At 33.1% G+C, this 12,221-nt stretch overlaps 2 protein-coding genes across 2 annotated transcripts; both read right to left on the bottom strand.

The window, feature by feature from the left end:
- Positions 1-31: 31 nt before the first annotated feature.
- LOC101254761 (uncharacterized) lies at positions 32-5,243 on the bottom strand. Its single transcript, XM_004251369.5, has 4 exons — positions 5,086-5,243; positions 1,657-1,790; positions 374-1,582; positions 32-289 (listed from the first exon to the last, which is right to left on the bottom strand). The coding sequence occupies exons 2-4, from the start codon at positions 1,781-1,783 to the stop codon at positions 228-230; spliced, it is 1,398 nt and encodes a 465-aa protein (XP_004251417.3). The 5' UTR covers positions 1,784-1,790; positions 5,086-5,243; the 3' UTR covers positions 32-227.
- A 1,190-nt stretch (positions 5,244-6,433) lies between these two features.
- LOC101250660 (profilin-like) lies at positions 6,434-8,781 on the bottom strand. Its single transcript, XM_069290775.1, has 4 exons — positions 8,507-8,781; positions 7,759-7,896; positions 6,879-7,021; positions 6,434-6,624 (listed from the first exon to the last, which is right to left on the bottom strand). Exons 1-3 carry the CDS (start codon positions 8,627-8,629, stop codon positions 6,887-6,889), a joined length of 396 nt encoding a protein of 131 aa, XP_069146876.1. The 5' UTR covers positions 8,630-8,781; the 3' UTR covers positions 6,434-6,624; positions 6,879-6,886.
- Between the last annotated feature and the right edge of the window lie 3,440 nt (positions 8,782-12,221).

The raw sequence follows: 12,221 nt of genomic DNA on the forward strand, positions 1-12,221 counted from the left end.
AGAGAAAAGTGCTGTGCATTTGCAAGATTGATAAATTTGAACCCCTAGTCTAGTTTCTAAATTTTTTGTGAAATTGAACATGAGATTGTAATGGCAAGTCATAAGTGTTTTAACCATTACATATCAAACTAAAATTGACAGTCATTTGTTTTACTATTATAAACCCCATCAGGGTATATCAGTCTTCCCACAAGAGGATAATAAGAAGATCCCAATTTCATTCTCAATTACTGCATATTACTTCTCTTTCTCCCAGTGGTTTGATTAGAAGGACCTGCTTCTGCAGACACTGCAGACATAGAAATAAAATTTTAGTTAAGAGTGAAATTATGAAATTTAGAACATATTCATTCATAAACTAAACAATACACACCTGACTCAATGGTAATAAAAAGCTTGTGCTTCCAGCCAAATGGAAATGATTTCCACTGATACCACAAACGAATCGTAGAATGACGTACAAACTTGTGCCCTAATACTGGCCAATGTATGGAATATCTGGTTCCTTCCCCAGCAATCATAAGCACCGCTGGACAGGTGACAATGTCAGTTAACTTTGAACTTGTCAAAGTGACTGGCATGCCTACCGAAGAGAATTTTGGCGACTTTAAGAAGCACGTAGGAGGACTCGCATTCAGTAAGATGGTACCTAGAGTAAGATTGATATCTAGAGAATCATGTTCAATGTCTTTAACCAGATCTTTGGTAAACCAAGGGATGGGGGCAGGGCTCATCCAAACAAATGTCTCATCATCACACAAGTCCCATGAATACATCCATCTTAAATCATTATCCACCCAACCAGCCACCTGCTGGTCATCAGCCATCCCACCAGCCACCTGCAGAACATCAGCCATCCCACCAGCCACCTGCTGGTCATCAGCCATCCCACCAGCCACCTGCTGGTCATCAGCCATCCCACCAGCCACCTGCAAAACATCAGCCATCCCACCAGCCACCTGCAGAACATCAGCCATCCCACCAGCCACCTGCAGAACATCAGCCATCCCACCAGCCACCTGCAGAACATCAGCCATCCCACCAGCCACCTGCAAAACATCAGCCATCCCACCAGCCATCTGCTGGTCATTAGCCATCCCACCAGCCACCTGCAGAACATCACCCATCCCACCAGCCATCTGCTGGTCATCAGCCATCCCACCAGCCACCTGCAGAACATCAGCCATCCCACCAGCCACCTGCTGGTCATCAGCCATCCCACCAGCCACCTGCTGGTCATCAGCCATCCCACCAGCCACCTGCAAAACATCAGCCATCCCACCAGCCATCTGCTGGTCATCAGCCATCCCACCAGCCACCTGCAGAACATCAGCCATCCCACCAGCCATCTGCTGGTCATCAGCCATCCCACCAGCCACCTGCAGAACATCAGCCATCCCACCAGCCATCTGCTGGTCATCAGCCATCCCACCAGCCACCTGCAGAACATCAGCCATCCCACCAGCCATCTGCAGAACATCAGCCATCCCACCAGCCACCTGCAGAGCCACCCCACCAGCCACATGCTGGTCATCAGCCACCCCACCAGCCACCTGCAGAGCCACCTTACCAGCCACCATAGCTATAAAAATCAAAGATATTAATAAAGACTGTATTGACAAGTAAAAAACACTTAAACTAAGAGTGATGTTTTACCTTCAACAAGCAAACAAGATTTTGCTTGCTCCAATTTACTGATCATTTCGAAAAGGTCAGATTGACCGGTACTTCTTTCTTTTAGTTTATTTAGTATTTCATCTATTTGAAACTTCAATTGGTCCATAGAGAATCTAGAAAAGGAAAAAAAAAGATGGAAGGATACAAACTAGTCAATCTTTGGCCATTCTAAAATTAAAAAAGTATGTTCATGTTGGTAAAAGAAAGAAACAGAATGCTTCAATTCATATTGCAAACAGTAACTCATAACTAAACATATAATTGAAACCGCAGATGATACAAACTCAGATCCCATCAATGAAACAGTAGCATGCACACACTGTTCCGATCCCTGATGTTGAAGATAATCCAGACAGATCCTAACTGAGCTGGGTTAAACTTGTGAAGAGGGAAACGGAAAAGGAAACCAACAAGTGGAAAGCTGACCTTATTGTGTACGTTGTGGGTGATACTCCAGGGTATAATTACAAGTCTAAATACATAGCCCAAAACCGAAATAAAGTCTCTGAGCCTGACATCTTTTACATGAAGATGGGTATTATGTAGCTAGATTTAAATCAATGGGATGATCCTAAAGAAATCTTACACTAATCTGAAAGAAATTCAAAGCAAGAGCAGCGCCAAATTACTCAGATATCCTAGCTACACTGAAAAGCGATACTATCCAACAACTGGAGAGAAATGAAGTCTAATTGAAGAAAGCATAATTAAAAAAAAGCAAGAGCTACCTGGATAAAGCTTGGAGATTCCAATACTAGTTACTTATAAGCTGTTACGAAAAAAAGGAGACAACAAAAACAAATCAAAGAGATAAATGCAATTGCAGGAGGAAAGTTGGTAGATGTTGAGGATATCAAGAAGGAAATCATTGCTTTCTATAGATCACTCATGGGAACTGCTCTTCCAAGTGTAGTAGCAGTGAACAAGAAAGTTACGAAGGAAGGTCCAAAACTGAATCATGCTCAACAAGACAATACAACTCTTGCTAAAAGAGTCAGTCTCAGACAAAGAGATCATTAAACTCAATTGGAGATGATAAAACCCCGGGAGTTGATGAATATAATGCCCTATTCTTCAAAAAGAACTGGCAGATTACTAATCATGAGGTTACAGAAGCAATTAAACAGTTCTTCACTTGAGGAAAGATATACAAGGCTATCAATTGTACTGCATTTGTAAAATGAAAGAAAAACAGACTGTTATAGATAGTAATGCTGAAATTGTAATATCTGTCACTCGGTAATCAATGAAATCTATTAGTTACCAATAAAAGCAATGTAACAAAAGTTATGAGTTTGACAAGGCAGCAGCTAATAGTGATATCAAACACAATAAAATGCAGTATATGATGAAAATAGAATGTCAACAACAGCATATAACCTAGCAGGAGTGAAGGATGAAATGAGGCAGAGACTATTGGAGTTAACGGGCTTTGAGCTAGGCAAGTTTCCTAGTCGGGGATTCCACTATCGCCAAGGAAGTGGACTAAAATAGAATGTCAACAACTATGTACAAGGAACACTGAAAAGATCAGAGCGGTCTTAACTAGACACCTTTCCTGCATAAAAATGAAACTGCACCTACGCGGGGCTTATATGGAACAGAATCACAAAAGCAGAGGTTCCGACTTGGGATTGGATAGCGAAAACCAAACATGTAAAAGTAATATGGCGGAGAATACAGAGCACCTATTAACATAGCGCATATTTTCACGTCAATGTAAGCGTGAGCAAGGTACATGGCCCAAGGTCCATGTCAAATGGACTTTGGACCTAACTATTCTTTTCAAAGGTCACATCACTAAGTTTACAAAACCAAAACCACAGTAATACACATAAGAAATCAAAGCAGAAATCTCCGATTAACCAACATGCTGTCAGCTCTAACAACACCAAAATTCAGTAAAAATGGAATCAGCATAAACAACAAATCAAGAAAATACTCGAAGCGTTCAAAAATTAACATTAAAAGGCAACATATCTTGACCTAAACGTCAGCAAATGAATACAACCATAGACATACTTCAGAAGAAATGAAGCGCTGAATTATTCCATCACCACAACACTGAGCTTACAAACCAAATCAAAGCTACATCTCTAGAAACATATAGCAAAAAAGTGAGGAAAAAGTATCAATAACTATGTGTGTGTGTGTAACAGGAAGTTCGGAAGAAATGGAATGCTACACTATTCCATCACCAAAACAAGGAATAGAGAAGACCAACCACATCCAAATCTAGTAATCTACACCAAAGAATAGGAAAAAAAACATAAATAATCACACACAGAAACACACAAAGATATTTACAGCTACATGTCTAGTATACAGGGAAAAGATGAACAAAAAATATCAATAACCATATGTGTGTGTCATGAACTTCAGAAAAAATTCAGTGCTACATTATTCCATGACCAAAACGAGTACCAGAGAAGATCAAGCACAGCCTCAAATCTAGTATCTACAGCCAAAAAAAAACATAATGTACCGCTACATAAATAGTCATAATATACACCTAAAATTGAAAGAAAAAAAATATCAACAACTATATGAGTGCATATTATGAACTTCATAAGAAATTGAGTGCTACATTATTACATCACTATAGTGAGTAACAGAAAAGATCAAGCACAACCTCAAATCTAGTAATCGACAGTGAAAATAAAAACAAAAAACATACTGTACAGCTACATATATAGAAGTAATATACACCGAAAATTGTGAAGAAGAAAATATCAATACCTATATGAGTGCGTATTATGAACTTCAGAAGAAATTGAATGCTACATTACTCCATCACCAAAACAAGTAACAACGAAGATCAATCACAGCCTCAAATCTAGTAAACTACAGCGAAAATAAAAACAAAAAACATACAGCAACATATACAGTCCTTGTATACACCGAAAATTCAAAGAAAAGAAATATCAATAGCTATATGAGTGCATATTATGAAAATTGAGTACTAAATTTATTCCATCACTAAAACGAGTAACAGAGAAGATCAATCACAGCCTCAAATCTAGTAATCTACGCCAAAATAGAAACAAAAAACATAATGTATAGCTACATTTATATCACTAATATACACCGAAAAATTCGAAGAAAAAAATATCAATAGCTATATGAGTGCGTATTATGAACTTCAGAACAATTTGAGTGCTACATTACTCTATTACCAAAACAACATCCAAAAATCTAGTAAACTAGAGCAAAAATACAAATTAAAGCATAAATAACACATCTAGTTCTAGTAATCTACAGCGAAAACAGAAACGATTACACTTACAGAGAGAAGAAATGTACTGTTACATCTGTGTGTATAATATTATGAAATGGACAGAATTCAGGAGAAAAGCGGCAAATGTGAGTGGAGAAAACGAGTCGATCAGTAAACTGTTTCACATTCACCTTAGCACGGCAGAGATGAAGAACTTGCCGTCGTTACGCGGAGGATCGGAGATGAGAAGCAGCGGTGACTGTGGCGGGAGAATGAGAGAAAATGCCGCCGTAGAACCGTTTTGGACTGGAATCACAGCTTTATTCTTTGTTGGTCTTTCATATATATATATATATATAATATAGGGGCGAAAAGATCAATTAATTGAAACTAATTTGACTTTTTTTATATTTTTAATTTTATTTATAAAAATGAAAAGTTCTTTTATTAATCAAATTATTTTTAAAATGTTTTCCCTTTATGATGGTTTTGTATATTAATTAATTATACTTATAATAAATATTTGCTTCATTTTGAAGTAGTATGGTGGAGTTTCACCATTGCTTTTTCTCCGATTTTTTTAGGATGAAATATTCGTTGATAGTAAACATGAATATTATTGCGATAGAGAGAAGAACTTTTATTAGCTTTTTCGAAAAAAATTTAACGGACAATTTCAACGAAATCTTTTAATTTCTTATTTTACTATATCCAACTCTATGAATACATAAATAGCTATAACAGAGTTTTTCTTTTACACATTAATAACCACTCTAAAAGGGGAATAATTTTATGCGGCGCTAATAATTTAATGTAATAATTCAATTTAAGTCCTTACATTATTTGGAGACTGAATATAGCAAAAATAGATGTATGGTCTAATGAGACTAATATAAAACATTTCTCATGAGTGACTTCATAATGTGAATCTGAATTAGTCGAGCTTCAAAATGAATATCAAACAACAATAATGTATATTTATTTAACACCCCATATACATGAATTCGTTTATCTCCAACAAATTAATATTCTACTACCTTGTTTGTTTTTGTTTTATTTATTTATTTGTATCTCTAGCTATTATTAATATGATTTCCTAAGAACTAAAATGTCATGAACTTATTGTTTTTGTGAATTTTATCACGAGCAAAAGTTGATGGTAAAATATTATTTGCATTAAATCTATACATCAAATCAATAAATATATGATTTTATATGATTTATATTTGAATTTATAAAACTATCACTTAATCATATGATTGGAAGTTTTGTATGGTAAAATTCAACTAGAGGTAAGTTTTTATTTTGCCAAAAGCTCCCATATTTTGCCCATTTTATAAAAGGGGTAGAAGTGTTTAAGATTCAACTTTATGAATTCAAACTGTTGCCAAGTCCATTGACATTAAACATATGTGTATACATTGTAGATTCTTAACATATATACGGAGCAAACTACTGGATTCTGTTGAACCCGTATATTATACTGTGTATTCATTTTCTGTAGATTACCAAAAATGTCAATCTAAATCAAAGATCAAATATCCAAATACAAGCCATTCCATTATATATAAGTTATAACCAACCAGTAAGTCAATGACAAAAGCTCAAAAGGAAACACAGAGAAAAATGTTATAATGACAGCATAGATGATACACAGAAGAGATTGATATTCTCCCCTTTACAGCACACAACACTTCTTCATGGCCTCAATTATGTATGATAAGAATACACTGCAAAAAAGAAATTAACTTAGTATAAGCTTGGTAAAAAAGCACCAAAGAAATGAAGCAAGGTATAAGGAGAGAATAGCTGGTCGGATTCACTGTTTACTTTTCTGAGCCGGTATATGTCGATTATACATGGTTAGATACATATTATACATCCGCCGACTATTTTTAGTTTAAGCGATTGAATGGACCACTACTTGGGTTAATTCTTCACAAAAGGTACCAAGGATGAAAAGGAGGTTAAGAGGTCAACTTACCAACATGCCTAGAGACCCTGTTCAATGATATAGTCACCCAGCCTTTCAACAATCATATTACACTGGCCAGGAGTCATCAGCTCGTCATATATTCCAATGATCAACGCCTGGTTAGTCTTCTTAACAGTGATACCACCGGCACCCTGAAAATATGCAGGACCTAGTCAGGATGAAAAATTTTAGAAGGTAAGTGTTGTCATGAGGGGGCTTCATCATATAATCTGAGCTAAATTCCAGTATCTCGTTTACGCATCGTGTAATCTACTTTCATGGATTACAGCAGAGAAGATTGACACTTCAATGGTCTTTGTTCAGAAATAATTAAGAAAACAAAAGTGTGTTCTCTAACAATTCAAACTTTATATTAGATGGTCACACAATTCCAACATGGTATCCGCACCGGCAGAGGTCGTAAGTTCAAATACTGTCACTCATTGACGAGAAGCATTTCCATGTGTTTGAGCTATGAAAAAGGATCAGATACACACATGAGGGGTGTGTGCTGAGACATAATTATGTAAATAAAAGTCTAGCCACTTAATAAGATGGTCACACAATTCAACAATATTTATTTGAATTGGTCTTCACAGATCTAAGTTGAAACGAGTGGATCATCTTATGGAGAGAGGTAATAATAAAAAGAAAAAAAGTGTTTTTGTACCAACAACATTAGCATAAATGCCACAAAAGTTAAGCTTATTTTAGCATCTCGAAAGGTTCAAGTGAGAGTTTATGACAACTTTTTTTTGGACAAGGATAGTAAACTTTTTTTATTCTCGGGGTTCAAACCTGAGACTTGTGCCGTGTTTAGATTAAAGATACTCATTACTTCACAAGAAGACTACTTGCAAGGCAATAGTAGGAAACCAGGGTCTCGTACCTTCTTGCCTCGTATAACAGCTCCTGCCTCCCCTTGAATCACCATACACTTTGTTCCCCCAAGATGTAAACCAGTTGGAGCAAGTGTTCCAGGTTCAGCAAAGTCATTCATTATGGCTGTTATTTCTTCTGGTTTAAACTGCCAAAAAAAGAACACCATCAATGACAAGCTCACCAAGTTAGTTTCTTGTCAGTGCAAACTCTACATTGCTTCCAACAAGCCTTCGCACACAGGAATGACATTGAATAGTTTAGTAAATGAAGAAATTTATTAACTTAGTATGAACCATGAAAAAAGATACTAACACCAAACGACCTCATACATCCACCAAACTATCAACTTCATAATTAAAAATCCAATTTTTATCATGCAATTTAAACACAAGCACAACTGAAAAGCTTAAGAAATAACAATATTCAGGTTTTTTTCTACAAGTATATACAACAATTCGATTGCCAACTCATGCTAAATCAGTAGTTTTCCTATTTATTGACTGTGGCAAAAATACCAGTTTTGCATAAAGACAAGTCATACGGGGAGATATCAACTTCTTGTACTGTCTTTAGATGAAGATATCAACTTCTACCAAGCTATTACAGGGACCAATGTGGAACTTCTACCGCTACACGCTGACATCAAACTGCATCAACTGAGAAGCCTGTTGGGGACACTCTGACCTTGACTATTTGGATTAATGACTACGGTCCCCGTAAGAGCTAATACACCCCGTAAAAATTAAACCTTTGACCTGAGGAAAATTAGCAGATTGAGCCCAAACGGAACCATCCTGACCGATGATAGCAGCAGAAGTGAGATGATTACCTTCAATTTCACACATCAAATGATCATCAACATACGTTTGCCACGACATCTTCTTCTTCTTCTTCTTCTGCTTCCGCTGCTGCTGCTGCTGCTACTAAGTTTGGTTCAAGATCTGTGAAAAAATGGAGATAAATTGATGGGTTTTTCTAGAAGTTGCGTTGATTTAAAGCTGCCGCCTACTGTGATGACTCTGTTTTCTTTAATGTGAATTGGGGAATGGTCCTTTTCAAAAAATTTCCTCTGTTTTTCAGTGTTTGGTGCAGAATTAACTAATAATTCAAAGTGCACTATTATTATATTTCAACAATCGCGATAAACTGATAAATACTCTTTTTAAATATAAAGTCGTTTTTATTAAAAAACGTTTTTAAATCGTGCACTATTCATTTTTGGGTGGAGCTTCAAGCAGAATTTTTTTTATATTGATGGTTTGAGTTGTAAGTGTTCTAGCTATATATAAAGTCGTATTGTGAATATAGAGAGTCTCTAATAAAACAAAATATTTCATCTCTCAAAGTGATTTTTTCAGGTAAATTTAGATTAATCTAATTTTAAAGTATCAATTAATATCGATTGAGAAATAAAATAAAAAATTAATTGCGAAGAGAATGAAAAAGAAGGGGGAATAATTGTATGTATCTTCTATTCGTTTATTTGAGAGTTGATGTCCAAAAGTTCTTATTGTCATTTTGTGTGAGATATAAAGTATAATCAATTTAAAAGATAAGATGTAGGACAAGGCCTCCGCAGAGGAAGGTTTTTTTCCAGCGAATAGAAAATACTCAACTTCGCACAATATAATAATTAACACACTTTCGAAAGAACATAGAATAGTAGAGGATTCAGCATGCAGAACACTACAATCATATATTATTATAAGCATGAAGCTCTAAAGTGTAAAGTTGAATTACTATTTTGTCCCTATATTAAATTAAAAAGTAATAAAATATCTAATTAATTAAATATTAAATATGCTTAACTCTAAAGTGAAGTTGAATTACCATTTTGACCTTGTACTAAATTGAAATTTGATTAATTATTTAACATTTAATTAGTTATTTAAATATTAAATTGTCTCATTTTAATAATAAAAATATTAATAACTTTTGTACTTCCTTAGATTAATTTCTAATTAAAATATCTAATTTAATAATATTTATCATTTATTATCTATATGTATATTTAATTTAATCTCTATCATATCATATAATAAGCATCATAATAATAATAATAATATAATAATAATAATATACTAAACATGGAAGGAATATTAGGCAAAAATTAGATTACATTTTGTCCCTATATCATATAAAAATATTAATCGTCTAATAATTGTTAACTAAATATTAAATAGTAAATTTTAATTAATATAAGGGAGGATTAAACATTAAGCAATATCAAATTTATCAAATTCTTCCGGTTACAATTTATTTATGTGATGGTTAATTAATATTAAATTGTTAGAAACAATTATTATCAAGAAGACAAAAAGACTTCTAATGATATTGTTCAATGAATTAAAGGTGAAGACTAAAGGTTACAAAATTATTAGAAAACTGATAGGTCTCTTTTATTTTTTCCTTTCATCTCCCCTCACCTAAAATTTTCCTATTTAAAGTCACCTAAAAATGAAAATCTATATATCTATATAAATCTGGATATAAGATTGTTGATGTGGCACCTCTCAAAAGCTAGGATTATTAATTATCTTTTTTATTATTTTTTGTACTTTTCCTTAATTTTAATTTGTGTAATATGTGAACGATCATTTGCACCTTTACCTTTATTCTTTTTGTTTCATCGCTACTAATAAATGTATTTAAAGGACTCATAAATAAAATATAAATAAACGTTGCAATAACAAGCCATCATTAATTTCACCTTAAATGACTATTATAACCGCTTTAATATGCACTTAAAACTCATAATTTGAAGCAATATTAGAACCGATATAGTTACTTTATGCAAAAGTCTCATCACAAATTTGTTATGCAAATTGGTCATCTATTGCATTTCCCCAATATTTATAAATAAAATTGACCCTTCTCCCCAAGTCTATACAACATCAACAAACTCAATCATGTTTGCGTTGTGATAATTTTTTTTAATCATAATTGTTTTGAGATTATATGCAGTTACGGATCATTATCGATATCCAAATATCATCATTCAAAATGTTATTTTTTTCAGATAACAGAAAGATTTCAGGTAAAATGATTAAGATCTTGGGCATTCATTTAAGTGAATATTATCACTGAAAATTTCATATTTTGTGCAGGCAATAAAAATATCTCAGGTAAAATTATTAGGATCTCAGACATTCATTTAAGTGAATATCATCACAGAAAATTTCAATTTTTTTTGTAGGTAACAGAAAGATCTCAGGTAATATTATTAAAATTTCAGGCATTTGTTTATGTGAATGTCATCACCAAATATTTTTTTTTTTGCAGGCAACAATTATTAGGATCTTAGGCATTCGTTTAAGTGGAGCACCACAAGTATATTATCTTTTCAAATGTTTCTATCATAATTTTCATAAGTTATTCATTTGTTCTGTTTGTGGAGTTTGAATAACATTTCTATCTGTAGAGTGTATTAAGGCAAAAGAAAAATATAAAAGAATTGGTGAAGAACAAAGGAACAATCAATTAAAGGGGAAAATCTATTTGGTTTGTATATTTTTCTCCAATGCCAGATGGTTAACAAAAAAAAGAAAAATCGAGCATGTCGGTACTTTTTGTTATAATTATACAATAACTATAGTATCTAAGAGAGAATAATAACGAACTTGAAAAACACACTATTAAAAATTTAAAACAATTTAAAATATGAGTTCTTGGTCGATAAAGCACTATCATTCACAAGTATTTTTGATATCTTTGACTCATCTATTTACCTACCATTGTTTTTGTTTCTTCTACCAAATAAAATGTTACTATTGTTATCAAATAGAATGTTACGCACACTTTATATGAAAACTAACATGCTAAAAATTTATAAAGTATATATATATATATATATAAACGCAAATATAGGAGATGAATGAATAATAAAACAATTCTTTATTGTTTTATAACATTCAAAAAAAATTCAGCCAATTAGCATTTAGTTCATATATAAACCATAGTAGTAAATCAATTTTTAAATTAATAATGAATTTGTAAAATGGATAATGATACCGCGCGAAATCTCATCTGATCTTCTTACTAAAGTATGTTAATATGTCAGTTTTTGAAAGTTATTTTCATAATTGTTTTAAATGTTCTTTTATAATGTTTCTCTTCTTATTCATTTTAAGTTAGATATGTTTTCTATTTATATAAAGAAGTTTATGTTTAAATAATTAAATAGATGTTACTTATTTGGATATTATAAAATTATTGGTGTAGAACATGTACAATACTATATATGTACCATTTACAAATTATTGATTGTAGTACAAAATTTATATTAAATAGTTTAAAATAAACGTGCAACGCACGTTCTGAAGACTAGTATTATTATAAGCATGAAGCTCTATAGTGAAAAGTTGAATTACTATTTTGCCCTTTTATTAAATTAAAATTTAATTTATTGTTTAATTAATTATAAATATTTTAATTACACAATGATATGTATGTATCATATTCTTCTATTTA

This window comes from Solanum lycopersicum, chromosome 11 (assembly GCF_036512215.1).
Source record: "Solanum lycopersicum chromosome 11, SLM_r2.1".
Lineage (NCBI taxonomy): Eukaryota > Viridiplantae > Streptophyta > Magnoliopsida > Solanales > Solanaceae > Solanum > Solanum lycopersicum.